Source organism: Lygodium microphyllum, chromosome 26, assembly GCF_053477565.2.
Source record: "Lygodium microphyllum isolate KBCC chromosome 26, Lygodium_microphyllum_v1.1.10, whole genome shotgun sequence".
Lineage (NCBI taxonomy): Eukaryota > Viridiplantae > Streptophyta > Polypodiopsida > Schizaeales > Lygodiaceae > Lygodium > Lygodium microphyllum.
Genome location: NC_141160.1, coordinates 115,597,944 through 115,615,039, shown reverse-complemented (window position 1 = coordinate 115,615,039; position 17,096 = coordinate 115,597,944). Strand labels below are relative to the sequence as shown.

Sequence of the window (17,096 nt, the reverse complement as noted above, 5' to 3'; positions counted from 1 at the left end):
ATCGACAGGCCTTACAAGGGCAAACCATTCCTCAAAAAGTTCTCAGGCACTTTCCGCTTATCCCCCGCATAAACCACATGTTTTATACGTCCGGCATGGCGAGCTTGACAACGTGGCATGCGCAGAATAGGTCCACGGATGGAGTTCAACGAATATCAGCGGATTCACGCACATGGAGCCACATTGACTCTATCTTCCCAGGCTTTGCCCGAGAGCTAAGGAATCTTCGGCTCGGTCTTGCAATGGATGGCGTGAACCCATTCGGTCTGCGCTCAACTTCTTACAGTGTGTGGCCTATAGTCCTTGACAACTACAATATCCCTCCATAGCTTTCTACGAAGAAAGGACATCTCATTCTTAGCTTACTCGTCCCCGGTCGCTACAAAGTCAAAAATATGGACGTGTATCTTCGTCCATTAGTCGATGAGCTTAAGATTTTGTGGGAGGAGGGGGTCACTGTGCAAGATATGAGCAGGCGCAATGGTCGGCGGTCAACCAATATTCGAGCCATTCTCATGTGGACGATGCATAACTTTTCGGGATTCAGAGAGTGCTCAGGTAAACAGGCCTCCATTCTCGTTGGTAATATCTATATTTTATCTCGTTCAAGCAAGTATTCATTGGGTCGTGGTGTTGGAATAGGTCTGGTTACCTCAGGTTATCATGCATGTCCATTGTGCGGGCCACAGTTAGACTCCCGAATGTCACAAACCATGAAGAAGATGGTATATCAAGGACACGTTGCTTTCTTACCAGAGGATCATGAACTCATGGAAAGTTTCCTTGGACGATCTCCAACACGTATGAATGTCGCAAGCTGGTATGAGCTGAAAATGGTCCACGCGAAATCACATCCAAACGGAATGCGACGGTTCTCAGTTTTCTACAAGTTGCCATATTGGACCAACTTACAGGTCAACATGCATATTTTCAAGAATGTGGGCAGCTTGCTATGGGACCACATCACAAGAAAGAGAGACACTATAGGGACACGAATGGATTTGAAGGAGGTAGGTAAGATAGAGGTGCTTTGGCCACAGTCGAGTGCTGATGGTCACGTGCAGCTTCCTCGCGCTCCTTGGATTTTATCCACGAAAGAAGAGCGCATTGTGAAGCAAGTAGTCAAGTCTATCCACACTCCGACAGGTATGATGCGTTCTCTCAAGTCTGCATTTTCTAAAGACGACCAATTATCAGGGCTAAAATCCCATAACTAGCATAAGATATGTCAGGTTTGTACTACGAATGGATTGTAATTGCTGTGCGCATTTTTCTATTTGGAGTGTAGCCATTATTCATAATGCTTTCTCATTTGTGGCAGTTTATACTATCGATCGTGATCGCAGGATGTCTTACTCCAGAAATACGCGGGGCCATTTACAGGTTATCGACTTTGGTGCAATGGATCTCACAGAAGGAGATTAAGACGTCCTCTATTGAATCTGCGAGGTGCGGAGCAATGGAGATGGTCTGTCTCTTTGAGAAATACCTACCCACCAGCATGCTCACGATACAAATCCACCTTCTTGTGCATCTTGTAGATGAAGTGGAGATTGTTGGACATGTCCATATGTGAAGGATGTTCTTTTTGGAGCACTTCATGAAAACCCTGAAAGGCTTTGTGTGACAACAAGCTCGGCCAGAAGGTAGCATGGCTGAAGGTTGGTTGGTGTTTGAGGCGCTAGTGCATATTTCACAATGGCTACCAACAGTGGATCCAGACAACGAAATGTTATGGTCATTGAAGGACGATGATAGACTGACTGGACATGTGGTGGTTGGAAATGGAGTAAAAAAAAGAATGGATGTCTTAATGGAGGAGAATGTGAATCGCTTTTGTATGTTGCACCATGCCTCTATGGAGACGTGGCTCGCCAAGTACCAGATCGCTAAGCAAGATCGAGAGGAAGCGCGAGAGCTGAATTCCGACGTAGTACGCGTCATCGACCAATTCAATATCCCGAGGGCATGGAGGAGATGCCGCGGTTCATATCAACGTGGCTGCATGGAGCTTTGACCGCAACGTCTCGCGAAGGGACAGAGGTCTCAATGGAGGAGTGAGAATTCTCGAGGGGATGTAGTCCAAAGGTGATGAGGGGTTTAGAATTTGTCGTATCTAAATTTTATATGCGACATCTAATTTGAGTGTTTCAATGTACAGTATAAAATATATAGTGCATCATGGTCGTACGGACGGCATTTTCACGTGGAGTGTATTAATAAAATGAGCTCCACAATGGACTGTGGTATCAAAGCAAGGTTCGAGCAAGAGAGCCAGCGACGAGCAACGGATCCAAACACGGTTGTGGATGAGATAGAGTATTTTGGGAACTTGCAAAGTATTGTTACGGTGGATTACCGTAGCTTCTCCATGATACTATTCGATGTGCAGTAGTTCAAAGTGGTACTTGGAGGAGCTGGAGCAACAATTCGACGAGGTCCATCTGGATTTCTCGAAATAGATTTTTTTTAAAAATGGACGGATTTGCGCGACACCTTTGTGTTGCCGGCCCATTGTCAACAGGTGCATGGACTCATTTGTTCGCTAATTGTATTACGACATGGTTTATGTCACAATGGTTTGAACTCTCTTGTACGTGTTTGTGAACATGTAATCTTCTATCCAAACCCACGACAACCTCGACGGTGGTATGTTATACCTTCAACTCCCCGAAGTGCGAGAGTATATGATCAAAGCGATATTCCGAGCATAGATGAAAATAATATACAAATAGAGGGGTCGATATTGCAAGGGGTGAAGGCCACCGAAAGCTTGGAGCCAGCATCGGCTAACAATGATGGAAATACAAGAGTCCAAGAATTCTTTGAGAACGAGATGGACTCATCATTTTGTGGTGACATGTCTATTGACCTTCTAGTGTATGCAGAGTTGTGTCAAGAGATTGACATGGGACCATAGGATACTTCATACTTGGAGCATCCACTTACTCAATTCGTTGACCAATCGCTTATAAGGATACATAAGATATGCATTTTAAGTGAGATCTTTTTTTAAAGGATTTATATTATTGTGCTTTGTATGATTTAAATTGATTATTCTAACATCATTTTTTGTTTGTGCATGTGACATTTTCAGGATGAGTCAAGGGATGAGCGATGAGGAGTTACAGAATATATTCACACGTATGTCTCCAGACCAGATCGCGAGATTCAGAGATATAGCAGACCAGGAGCTGTCTCGGTCTTCGTCAGGGGGCTTTGCTAGATCTACTTCAGCGCAATCGGATGCTTCAGCTTCGAGCAAACGAGCTCCACGCTCCAAACTTGGGCCAGAGGGAGAGAGTGCTTCAGGGTCAGGGGGTGCTGCAAAGATACGGATACAGTGAGCCCGTGGTCGACACGGGATACAAGTGCGACTCCTCGCTCTCGTGGCCCTTCCAGGAAGCGTGGCTCCAGGTTCAGTTGGATGCTGTGGAGGCACGGATGCGGTGTCTCCATCTCATCGTTCAGCTAGAGTTGCATCATCTCAGGGATTTGTCACATCTGTGGAGACATCTACTTCAGTTACTTCGGCTTTTGCTCAGCCGTCAGGCAGAGGTAGCACCCCTATGGGTGCCACTCCGAGAGATATTACCTCGGTTGGTACACCGGATGCACAAGGGTCTCCTGGATATGCCCAGGAGCGTTGACACAGATGGGAGAGGACCCATCTTAGGCAGACTCCAGAGGGATATGGATATCTAGTCGATGATAGGTCAGGAGCTATCATCATGAACGATGAGGAGAGGAGGGTGATGGCTCGCATGAGAGAGTTGTGCTAACAAGTTTTTCGGCACACCTTAGATCATTGGAAGAACATACCGGAGGGGAGCAATGACTACATAGTAGCATCCTTGCATGAGGAGTTTTCGATTCCAGTCTCAGTAGATAGATTTTCTACAGGCTGGATGATGGATTGCATGCATGCATATATATCACACAGACGATCCGACGCACGCAAGGCAATCAAGAGTGGGGTTGCAAAGCCCGGGTGGTTAGATGCAGACGACTGGCGCCGACTGAGAGAGGAGGCTACAGATTCTCTAGAACGTTGGAGTCAACAACGCGAGGCGGCGAGGGCACGACTCGAGGCCGGAGTGGTCCATCATCTTGGGAGTGGCGGCCACAGGACATATTTGGACGACTTTGTAAGTTTTTCTTTTGTTTTACTTTTTTTTTTTTGCAATATTCTTTGTACTGACAATCATGTTTCTAACAGTTAGCATTTTGTTTTCATTGGAGCACTCCATTACACATCGCGATCTGACTGGCCTTGAGACTTGATATGCAAAGAGGCACGGTCTCACTTCATTGATCGGCCGATTGCATAGACGCAGCGGCCCTGTAAGTCACTCATCTTTCTTGTCCGTAGTTACCATGTTTAATTAGAATGCATTATTGTATGGTGGATTGATGTGTTGTTTCTTTTTTTGCAGAGTCCGTTCGATGCTCCTTTGCGGCGAGACGAGCTTTCGGAGGGCGAGAATATGTAGCTTGCCCTTGGATCCCTGGAGCTCATACACCTTTATTTTTGGGTCGCCTGATCTATGTAGACATTTTCTATGTATTAGTGATATCTTGTCATGATTATACCAATCGCTTATTATGCGATCATGTATTTATTTCATGTATCAGTGCTATGATTTCAGTATACATTGTTTTTGTTTGCAAGCACATTGTACACAGTGTAAAAACTATTTTGTATGGCTCTAATAAAGCAAGCTGCCCTGCCACAAAAAAAAAATCCTTGTTACCGTCGTTATTAGCATCGCAAATTTTACTACTCGTGTCGTTATTTTCATCGCAAACCGTCGCTATCAGTGTCGATATTGACATCGGTGCTGATAGCAACGCTAATACCAACTCTTCTATGGCGTCGTCAATAACGACGCTTTTTGCAACGACGGGAGCAAATTTTTTTATTTGCATTTTCATCGCTTTTAACGTCAGTATAAGGTCTATATCTTGTAGTGAGAGACAATCAAACAAAGAGTATTGAAGGGATCTAAAAAAGGAACTACTTGGCACAAAAAAAAGCATCTATTCCATACAGTATTTAGAGCTTTGCCTTGGGAATTCTGAACCAACGAGAAAACTTCCAAGTCTATGTGACATAAGGAGAAGAAGTTTAATATTCAAAAAATAAAGAGAGATTTTTCTTGAAAGGTAAATGGAGGTTATATTTATATATACTCTCTCTCTCTCTCTCTCTCTCTCTCTCTTAACACACCTACACACACTCTCTATCTTTTAATTGAATGCACACTTTGTCTCTCTGTCTTTCTCTTTTTCACTTGAACATAGGATATCATCATGGAAAGGGCAAAGGTGATTCTTTGAAAATTTATATGTGGCTCTCTCTCTCTCTCTCAAGAATAGCACCATAGTGAAAGTTTTCCAAACAAACACTAAATTTGTTAAACCTTAGAAATTTAGAATGTACTCTTTGAGCTATTTACACTGATCTATAGCACACCATGAGATCCTTCATATTTCAAAAGGTTCCAAATTGATATGACCCTTTGATGCAATATCTATGGACTATAAATGTCACAATAGATGTCACATCAAGGGATCACATCAATCTGGAATCTTTTAAAATATAAAGAACCTCATGGCGTGCTATAGACCAATGAAAAGAGCGCAAAGAGTACATTCTAAATATCAAAGGTTCAATAAATTTGGTGTTTGTTTGCAAAAATTTCAATGTACCGAGTAAAGTATCAAACCTCCTAAAGGCACCATTTTTTAGTATAAATTTTTCTCCAATGTCAAATTCTAAACTTCACAAAATAACTTTTCATACTTCCAAGTCATTTGTGACTTGGTTTCTCCCGTGTTCTATATTCTTGTTTTGTAAACTATGTATTCACGATGTTTAAAAATTGTATCATAGATTCTTCTAAAAGGCATCACTTTATTTCACCTACAAGTTAATTGGGCAATTAGCGTGGTGCTCTTCAAATATTCATCATCCCAACCCCTAATAATTGTATGCATGGAACCCAAATGTGCCTCCAAAATTAAAAATGTAGATTAAGAGTATGATTACAAAACGTGTAGCCTCCAAAATAGGGCTCCAAATATCACTTCTACAAATCTAATCCAATAAAAGTTTACTTTCAAAAGTGCAATAAACTTGATACATTCAAAGGTAGTATTTATATCTCTGAGTTTTGGTAGTCCAAACTCATAAGGAGGTCTTCACCTTCCATAGAAGGGAATAATTATCAAGCTTGTTCAATGAAGAATCTTACCATATAAAAAGTCCAAAGAAGTCCAATCATATTAAACCCTCTTAAATTTGGCATTGCTCTACATCCTAGATGACAAGTTTAATTTCAAGAAAATTAGTGTTTTTATTTCACAAAGATCTTTAAGGAAAGAAGAAGAGCCAAAAATCAAGCACTATCATTCAATAAATGTGGATAGGTCATAACCAATAATAAGGTGATGTAATCAAAGTGATGGCCCATCTTGAGTATGATGGATATTTTAGCCAAACAAACAAATAATGCATTTGAAACTGCAGGAGAGTTCAACTAGGAACATGCCAAATTAGAACAAACAAGCATCCTAGCCATGATGAAGGCGATCAAGGCGACTGGATCACACTAACTCAAGCTAGATGAGGAAGAAAAGCATGATAGCAAACTCTGCGTTTCGTAAGGGTTTGTGGGGGTTTTACAACGCTATCTAAACTCCACTCACCCTCATCTCTTCTAGCATGATAATGTACTTGTTAAGCAATTCTTGTAAATAAATCTAACCCAAAGTCTAGCTAATGAAAACCATTTTTCTTTTTCTTTTTCTTTTTTTTGGGGGGGGGGGGGGGGGGGACCCTACTTTTTTTTCTTTTTTTGGGGGGGGGGAGGGGGGACAGGGGGAGGCCAGGTACGACCCAACTCTTCTGTCAATATATCGAGCCCCTTTGGAATTTGCTCGTTACGTTACAATTGTCACTCCACAAGCTACATTTGTGTGGTCATACACACCTACAAGTAACAAAAGTGTTTGTGAGACTTTATAAATGTGCTAGTTATTTTCATATATGTATCAATTCACTCCACAAGCTATGTTTGCATGGTCATATACACCTACTAGTAACAAGAGTGTTTGTGAGACTTGATAAATGTGCTAGTTATTTTCATATATGTATTCATGGATGTAAGATATGTATATATATTATACGTATGCATGCATGCACATAACTCCATAATTAATAGACTACTGCATATACAACCATGCATGAATGTAGGCAATATACCCTATAAATGAATGCATTTGTGCACGTGTGCACACACGTCACTAAAAGGTTACGAGGTTGCAAAGCCATGCTGCAACCTCAGTTTTAGCCAAAATTTTGGCATTTATCCTGCTCATAAAGTAGATTTTGGAGGTACTTGATTCAGCATTATATATATATATATATATATATATATATATATATATAGAGAGAGAGAGAGAGAGAGAGAATGACCTATTTGAAAAGTATTGAAGATAACAAATGCAAATTGCTGTATCTTGGATTCTTGAAATATTCAACCAATAAGATTTCTGAAATCAACAAATCAATTACAAATACCCTTCCATGCATCATGCACTTCAGGAAATTTGAAAAGACCACATAAGGCAGGCCAAAAACAGCTCTGGAACCTGTACCCTGAGGCATGATCGATTGAAGAATACAAGGTGCTTAGGACCACGGTTGAAATCTCAGCTCTCAATCTTCAAAGCAGACATTCTGGCAACAGTTTCCTGTCTAGGATCCCCATTTTCTACTTGGACCCCTCTAGGATCCTCAGAGACGCACAATGCAAGCACACCTTGTGCACTCCATGCTTTCTCCACTCGCTCTCGCGTAGATTCACCAATGGTGATAGCGAAAACTGCATCATATCCCCCAGCACCCGGGACTCCTGCCAGTAATACCCCTTCCATGTTCATTGTGGCATCGAGCAAAGTTGTTTGTGGCGGTGGCTCAACCTGTAACAGCAGGAATATATTAGCATCAATATCATTAAGTCTAGGAGTCCAGTGACGTGCAGTACTAAGCTCCATACCCCTCCTAACAATGCTAAGATGTGGATTAAGTGAATCTTACTGGCACTCCAGCTGCATCACCCATTTGCCTCAGCAATGAACGCACGTTTTGGAATGCCTGTCTTGTAGCGAGTAATGCTTTCGCAACTGATTGAGCAATATCGCTGTTTCCTGCCTTTTCTACCCACTGCAAAGCACCCATCACATAGCAGGTTTGGGAGATTTAGGACATGTAAGCATGCCTATCCAACCATAAACATAATTTCATGCAGACAGACTGGCTATTAAAACCTTGAATCTTAAATCATATTCCTCGATGTGTGTTTTAAGTTTCTGAGAACACCTTTGGATCACAAGCTTGAAAATCCAGTTGAACCTTTGGCAGGTAACTTGAACCTAACCCTATTTTTTGGAGCCTCTGCTCTCTCTTGAAAATTAGGCATTGTACATGACAAATGTCCGTTAAATACAAAAGAAAGTGTCCACAGAACTGATTCTTTCTGCTAAGAGCAACAAACCTGTTGAGCTGCAGCATTTTCACAGGACTTTAAGGTGAATTGGTATTCATTTTCATGGCATTTTGCCAAATTTTTCAGCCGCAGAAGCCCCTCTTTCACATCCATGTTGGCTTGACCAAGTTCTGACCACAGCAGTTTAGCCTTATCTGGTTGCTGCTTGCGCCATTTCTGGATTTTCCCTACCATTGATGGTGTATGAGAACCACCATATCCAGGTTCCCCTAGAACCTATGAGACCAAAATCTATCATAAGAAACACAGTAAGTGCTCCAGTGTTCTAATAATGAGCACCATGTTTAATTCTTGTATTTATAAAGACCATTCACTGACAGTCCTCTAAAAATAAAATTTACCGAATATCCAGATTATACTGGCTATTCTTATTGATTTCAAGGAGTTTGCTAAACAGGATGAATTCCATCAGAGAGCATATCCTTCAACTCACCAATGTCAGCAAAGGAGGAAGGGCATACTCCTGCCTTTCTGCATCCCAATTCTCATTTAGCAAGTTTGTTACTATCTCGGTCAGTGGCATGTACTTGATACCTTCCTGTGAAAACACGAGAAATCTAACATCTCTAGCTAAAAATAAGCATATGCACCATGAATTCATTCATATATAAATCGTAGATTTGTCACCATGATTACATAAAATTTTCAAAACTGTGATAATCTAAAGCACCTGTACAGAAGATAAGATGGATGGAGAGAATCGAACATATTGTTGGCTCCCATACACAGCAGCACTAACATCAAAACCACTACCAATCTTTCCTTGTGCCATGCTATGGGCAGCTTGAGAGAGGGAATGCACAACATCCAGTGCCTGCATTTGCGGCTGCTCAGATTCTGTGCTGCTCTGAGGAAGTTGGATGGCTCCTAAGTACTGAAGAACAGATGCCACAATTGCTGTTGTCATAGCAGCAGAAGATCCAAGGCCAGTCTTTGCTACTTCGGGAAGAATTGAGTCAGTAGCAGTAGAATCAACAAGGTTGAAAGTGATTGGTGAAAAACAGGGTAGAGAAGCCAGAGTTGAGCTGGCCAGTGGTAGTCCCTTAGCTTCAATCTGCAAGTTACAATACAGACTATGACATATTTGAGCAAAGAATCCAAAAAAGCACAAAGTTTTGACAATACACAAAATAAGTATCAAAGACTATCAAAATTCACTCAAACAAACTGTTGCACTGTAAGGAACAATCTGTGATACAGGTAAAAGTATGATTCTATTACTGATTTGTATTATGGAATACAAAACAGACATGCACAATCCGACAAATATGTAGATCAATAGCCAAATGACAGGAAAGTGAAAAAGAAGAAAGGACGAAACTAGATGACAAAGCAATCAAGGGCATCTTTGTTGGCTACAATTCTATTTTGAAAAGTTGCAAGTTATATGTTACCACTCGGAAAATCATATTGAAAGTAGGGAAATTGGATTTGCACAAAACCACAAGGATTCAGACAAAGTTGTGGATGAAGAATCTTTTGACTCTTCTATTTTTAATCCCAAACATTTGGGGGAAACAAGAGAGGAAGCACAAGTCCAACCAATGGTCCAAGAAGCCCTTCGACAGAAGCAACAAGAGATTCGACAGGAACAGACTTTTCCTGAGTGGCTTCTCAACACGCTGAAGTCAGATAGCCCACCTCCTGATGGGAAAGTTATTTCTGATTTGATAACTCCAACATTATAGGGCTCAACAGGAGGTTGAAGGTAAGCCTGAGTTTTCTCCTTTAGATTCGGTGCACAAAACTAATGATCTTGTAGGATCTTTGAAATCTCCACTACAGACCAGCCATCCGCAAGTGGAACCTGGCTCAGATTACACACCACTTCCCTAGTACTTCTTTTCTCCAATGCCAAGTACAAACCTTACTATTTCAGATTCTATGCAATCTGATTCTACATTTTCTGTTGAATCGGGAGATCCTCATCAAGAAGGGACTCTTCAAAACAAGATTTGATTTGTGAGTAATGAGGAAGACATGCATTTCTTCATGAACTCAAAACTAGGTAAGAAGCTAAAAGAAGAACTTATAAGTATTCACCCTTCCTTTTACTTCAAATAATTTTATTTCTCATGGTCAATATGGAATAGGTGCATCTTCATCTGGTGCATTTAATGGACAAAAGGAACCTACAATGTTTCCCACAACAACATCTATCACAAATCCATTTGGGATCTCACCCATCCCTCCATCTTCCACTGCACCTTCCTTTCTGCTTCCATTGAGTGCACCACATTATCCACCACCATACACCACACCGGGGGGTTTTGCACATTTAGGCACAGCCTTTAGAACATCTACATACCCGTTTTCAGGTGGTGTACCTGTGAGACGGAAACTCGACCTCCCACACACACACTTTCGGGCTACCCCTCTAGGAGTGCATCCCAACCATACTGGAGTGTGGATCATTTCATACCATAGTTTGCCTCCATGGCATTACCTAGTGGACCATCCAATTATTTTGTAGTGCCCTAGCTGATATTTGGACAAGGCTATTGTGTCCTAGTGCCTCCACCTACACCTACGGCATCATATGGACCTGTGTCCATTTTGGTTCCTCCATAGCTATCGGCACTCATTGGACATAAATAGCCTATTTCTCCCTATCCTCATGGTTCTAGTTCCTCATCCACCAAGCATGCATTTAATGACAAGACTCCTTTTAATAGGTCAAACTACACGACTTGGTCAAATTTGATAAGGCATGTCTTAGACTCTTAGAACCTATGGGATTTAGTGCAAGGGTGGGAACCCCAACCTGATCTTGTCCTTTTCCATATGAGGTCGTCTACTCATGGAGGACTCATAATGCCTCCGCTATTGTTGAGCTTATGCAGGGCTTATTGCTTGAGTTTCACTCTCAACTTCAACATTTCAACTTAGCATCCAAGCATTGGACATACTTAACTTACCGTTATGCGGCTCGGGATAGGATCCATCGCATCAATTTGGATCATGAGCTCCAAAGGTTCAAAATCACAAATAAGGATGACTTGAAAGTCAAGTTGATTGAGTATTAGCATCTCCTCGCTAAGTTCTCAACCACCAGGGCTCCTTAGTCCTCTAACGATCAGGTTACCTTGTTCCTTTACAAGCTACCAAGAAAATATTTCCATTTTGTACAACAGGTGATTTCGCAGCCTTAGATGCCCACATTTTATGAGTTTGAGTGTCAGTTGTTGCGTTACGCACGGTTGTTCGATCAATTTCATAACACATCCTCAATAGAGGGGACTCTTATTGCATCTTCTCACTGGGGGCAACAGGGCAAGGGCACAAAAAACTCAAATCACAATCAAAATCAAAATAGAGCTAGTGAATCCCAAGGAAACAATCACTCAACACTTAAATCGGGATGGCAAAATGTACCTAAAAAGAACAGGTATTTTCAACAAGGCTAGCCATTATGACGACTGTCAAGATTGTGGGAGAGAAGGAAGGAGTCTCACTTGTAGCTTTCTTGCTTGCACAATGGGGGAATACACACAAAGGTGGAGGCTGAAAACAGTTTTCCTCTTCTTAGTTGTGTAAGCCAAAAAGAACTCAAGTACATAGAAATAGAAGAACCCTATATATGGGTCTCAAACCAAACTCAACTAAGGTGACATACTAACTGAGCCACGAACTAGAGTAGATAAGGATAGCTGTCATCTAGCTATTATTCATGGGCAGTGTACCAACCGCATCTACAGCTAACAAGTCGATGACATAAATGCACAACGGTTACCCTGGCATATCACGAGTGGAGCTCGATATCTCAACACTCCCCCTCGAGCTCAATCCCAATTCCTGCACACCAAGCAGGTCTCTGAACTTGCATAGCTTCTCTGCGTCCAATGCCTTCGTAAATATGTCAGCTACCTGATCCTCTGTGCTGACATAAACTAGATCAATAAGACCTAGTAAAACCCTCTCCCGCACATAGTGATAATGCACCTCAATGTGCTTTGTTCTAGCATGATAGACTGGGTTATTTGCCAAGTGTATACTACTCATGTTGTCACAATAAATGACAACTGGCCCATCTGTAGGCTGATGCATATCATAAAGTAGCTTATGCAACCAAGCTACCTCACATGCAGCCATTGCTACACCCCTGTACTCAGCCTCTGTACTCGACAAGGCAACTGTAGGCTGTTTCTTGCTACTCCAAGTGACTGCAGCACTCCCAAAAGAGAACACATATCCACTGGTAGATCGTCTATCAGAAATACTACCAGCCCAATCAGTATCAATGTATCCATGCAACTGTATCTGAACCCCAGTTTCATAAAATAGTCCATACTGCAATGTGGACTTCACATACCTAAGTATGCGTCTAGCCGCATCTAAATACGGTTTCCTTGGAGCCTGCATAAACTGACTTACCAATCCAACAGCATAGCTCAAATCTGGCCTGGTAATAGTCATATAAATCAAACTTCCTACTATGCGTTTGTACATAGTAGGGTCTTCGAGAAGCTCACATGCATCTGCGCTCAACTTCGCATTCTGCTCCAAAGGAATTGAAATAGGCTTACAGCCTGTCATTCCATATTTGGACAACATGTCCAATCCATACTTCCTCTGCAAAAGCCGTATCCCACTTGGTGATCTAATCACCTCAATGCCCAAGAAATAACGCAGCTCTCCCGAATCCTTCATCTCAAACTTCTGCTTCAATAGCATTTTCACATGAAAGATATCTTCATCACTATCACCTATCATAATCAAATCATCAACATAAATGACAAGTAGCATAATACCTTTCTCTGTTTTTCTCACATAAAGTGAGAAATCTGCCTTGGAAATCTGAAAGCCAATAGTGACAAGATACTGTCCTATCTAGTCAGACTATGCTCTAGGTGCTTGCTTCAAGCCATACAAGGCTTTCTTCAACCTGCAAACAAACTCAAGATGAACAGCATGCACATAACCTGGTGGCTACTCCATATATACCTCTTCTTGCAAATCACCATGCAAGAAGGCATTCTTTACATCCATCTGATGTAAAGACCATTCCTTTAATGCAGCCATAGCAATGACTGCTTTTACGGTTGCCATCCTTGCAACCGGACTAAATGTTTCTTCATAATCAATGCCATATGTTTGTGCATACCCCTTGACTACTAATCTTGCCTTGTATCTGTTCACAGAACCATCTGCATTGTGTTTCACCTCATAAACCCACTTACAACCAATTGCATTCTTACCTTTAGGCAAAGATACCAATTCCCATGTAGCATTTGCTTCCAAGGCATCCATTTCTTCATCCATGGCTTTCTCCAATTTTTCTTTTTCCATGGCTTGCTCAAAAGAAATCGGTTCTGGTTCCTGTATCACTTTGACCATATATGCATAGTGAATGGCTGTAAATCCATCATATTTCAGCCTATCCACAAGATACCTAGCTCTGGTAGACCTGCACAAAAGTAGGTTCACTCCCAGGTGCTCTCAAAACATCCCTGGACTTCCTTACTCCAGGTGTAACAATAGAAGAAATACCCAACTCATCATCAATGCTCTGTTCTGAGCCACTGGATTCACCATCCACATAAGAGTGACCTGCATTCACATCAAACATGGGCTGATCTACCTTCTCTTTTCCTTTTCGTGATACCTGCATACCACTATCTGCATTGCTTTGAGAATATTCTCCTGATCTCAATCTGCCTGTCCATGGCGAAGAATGTGAACCACTACTAGAGGACACTCCATATCCACTAATATCTTGTGATTGCTGCTGTGAATTCTGTGCAGCATTACCATTTTGTGCATCTACATTATCAATCACATTTACTGGTTTATACCAGCTACTCATCTCATCAAAAACATCTCTGCTCACTGTAAACTTACGAGTAGAAGGGTTATAGCATCTATACCCTTTTTGCTGCAAAGAATAACCGATAAAGATGCACTTCTCAACTTTTGGATCCAACTTGGATCTCAACTCATCTGGCACATGAACATAGGCAATGCAACCAAAAATTTTCAAATGAGAAATATCTGGTTTTCTACCAGTATACCTCTCCTCTGGAGTCATCCCATGTATTGCTGCAGTGGCAGTCCTGTTCATTATGTAGACTGCTGTAGCAACTGCTTCAGCCCAGTAAAAACTGACAAGTCTTTTTCATTGAGCATGGCACGAGATACCTCTCCAATATGCCTGTTTTTCCTTTCTGCAATTCCATTTTGTTGTGGAGTATGACTGCATGAATATTGCTGCTTTATACCATGCTCCTGCAGGAACCTTGCAAACTCATTTGAGAGGTACTCTCCCCCTCTATCTGACCTTAGGCATTTTATTTGCAGGCCTGTTTCTTTTTCAACCATAGCTTTAAGAGTTTTAAAATGCCCAAAAACTTCACTTTTCTTTTTCATAAAATACACCCAAACTTTTCTGCTATAGTCATCAATAAAAGTGACAAAATAATGACAGCCTCCAAGAGATGCAGCTTTAGTAGTCCACACATCAGAGTGGATTAATTCCAATGGCTTCTTACTCTCTTGAACATGTCTAGGAAATGGTTTCCTTGCATGTTTTCCAAATTGACAGACTTCACATACCTTATGCATTTCTGCAACCTTGAATTTAGGCAATCCTGCAACAATATTTTGGGCTTGCATTGATTTAAGTCGCTGTACATTAACATGACCAATGCGTTTATGCCAGATATCAATATCTGCAACTACACCGGTCCCATGTGCAAACATTGCTGCACTCAATTCAGGCATGTCTGCATCCAACGTAAACATTCTACCCTTCTTATTTTCTTTTGCTATCAAGCGACCTTTATTTTTCATATCCTCAACAAAGCATCCATGAGAATTAAATCTGACCTGCAAGCCCTGCTCAACCATTTGACCAACAGAAACGAGGTTCTCGGTGATATTTGGGACATGAAATACATCTGGCAAGTATTTCTTTTTCCCATCCTGCATAGACAAAGGAATATTTCCAATCTGCACAATAGGATGTGCAGTATCATCACTAATCTCCACAAATCCTGGGTTTTCCATTTTTATTGCATCGTGCATCCATTCTGCATGACCTGTCATGTGGTTTGATGCACCTGAGTCAACATACCACACATCGTTTCTTTCTTCTGCACTTGTCACAGAATTGGTCATGTGTTGCACCATAAACAAATGCTCATTTCTGTCATCACCCTGTCTACTAGAATATGCATAATTCCCTTGTTGCAATTTTTCATTCATGATGTCATTCTGCTTTTTATAGCAGTCTTTAGCCATATGACCCATTTTACCACAGTAGTAGCATTCAACATTGCTATTTGCATTTTGGCCTCTTTGCCATCCACCACGACCTCTTTGGCTCCCCCTGCCTCTAGAGTTACCACGTCCTCCTCCATAGGACTGGTTTTCTTGAGTTTGCTGCATATTCTGATTTCTACCACGGCCTCCAGATCGGCCTCCTTTACCTCTGTCTCTACCTCTTCCAGCATTTGAGTAGAAGACAGCTTCTTTTGAAGTTCCTCCTAAAGAAGATGCACCACCATTTCTCTGCTCCTCAGAAATTAGAAGAGCAATCAACTCCTCAAAATCAGGAAATCTTTCACGGACGGAAATGGATGTTCGAAACTGTGCACAATCCTTTCCTAGACCATTCAAGGTCACAGAAACTAAATCATCTTCCACTGGCGACCCAATGGAAGCAAGTGCATCTGCAATCTTCTTCACCTTCATATGGTAGTCATTGATGCTCATACTTTCTCTTTGCACATTGTGCAACTCTTGCTTGACCTGCATTTTCCTGGCTTACGTATTTGTGCTATACATTTTTGACAAAGTATCCCATGTCTCCTTTGGCGTACTTGCATCTTGAATATGCACAATCATAGTCTAAAATGCTGATAGACAGCCAGTACATAACTTTCCTGGCTCTCTCATGCCATGCTTTAAATGCCTGCATTTGCTGTTGATTGGGAACATCAGGAAGAACTGGTTCTTCTTCATTTCCTACAACGAATTCCCAATATCCTTTTCCCATAAGGAAATTCGTCATTCTAAACTTCAATGCTTGGAAGTTGTTCTTGTCAAGCTTTTCAGTGACAATCTGTGAAAGAGAATCAGACGCCATTACAGAACACTGCAAAAAATTCTCTCACTGCAAAGAACACAGCTTCAGCCTCACAAGGGCTAATCTGCAAAACTGACGAAAGTGGTATTTGACCACACAGTCACTTCCTAGTGACGATTTTGCATCAACAGGCAACAAGGATGATTCTGTAACTCCCAATGTCTGCGCATAGGTATACGATGCAATTTCTACAGTAACTTTTCACCGACCAGTAGAACAGTGGTCGCATAGCATAAAATCGGGCCTTTTCTTGAGTGCGTGCAGAAAACTTCCGCCTCCAAAACAAGCCCCGAAATGGCCTCAAATCAAAAAAACAAGGTCACCGCGAAGGGCGTCTCAACCTGAGACAATGCACTCTTGTACTTTCCAGTTGTGCTACCTGCAGAGACTTACTCCCAAAATAGAAAAATGAAAGCAACACTGGTTCTCTTACCAGA

General features: G+C 41.6%; 1 protein-coding gene across 7 annotated transcripts in view; it reads right to left on the bottom strand.

Annotated features, from left to right (window-relative positions):
- Positions 1-7,255: 7,255 nt before the first annotated feature.
- LOC148013718 (GHMP kinase family protein) overlaps positions 7,256-17,096 on the bottom strand; it is a 99,925-nt gene continuing 90,084 nt past the window's right edge. For all 7 annotated transcript variants that reach the window (XM_087667928.1, XM_087667933.1, XM_087667930.1 and 4 more), the window contains 5 exons: positions 9,244-9,627; positions 9,007-9,111; positions 8,562-8,789; positions 8,105-8,230; positions 7,256-7,986 (listed from right to left, as the gene is read on the bottom strand). In XM_087667928.1, the coding sequence (XP_087524054.1) occupies positions 7,717-7,986; positions 8,105-8,230; positions 8,562-8,789; positions 9,007-9,111; positions 9,244-9,627 (1,113 nt within the window). In that variant the 3' untranslated portion in view covers positions 7,256-7,716. The remainder of the gene's footprint in view (positions 7,987-8,104; positions 8,231-8,561; positions 8,790-9,006; positions 9,112-9,243; positions 9,628-17,096) is intronic.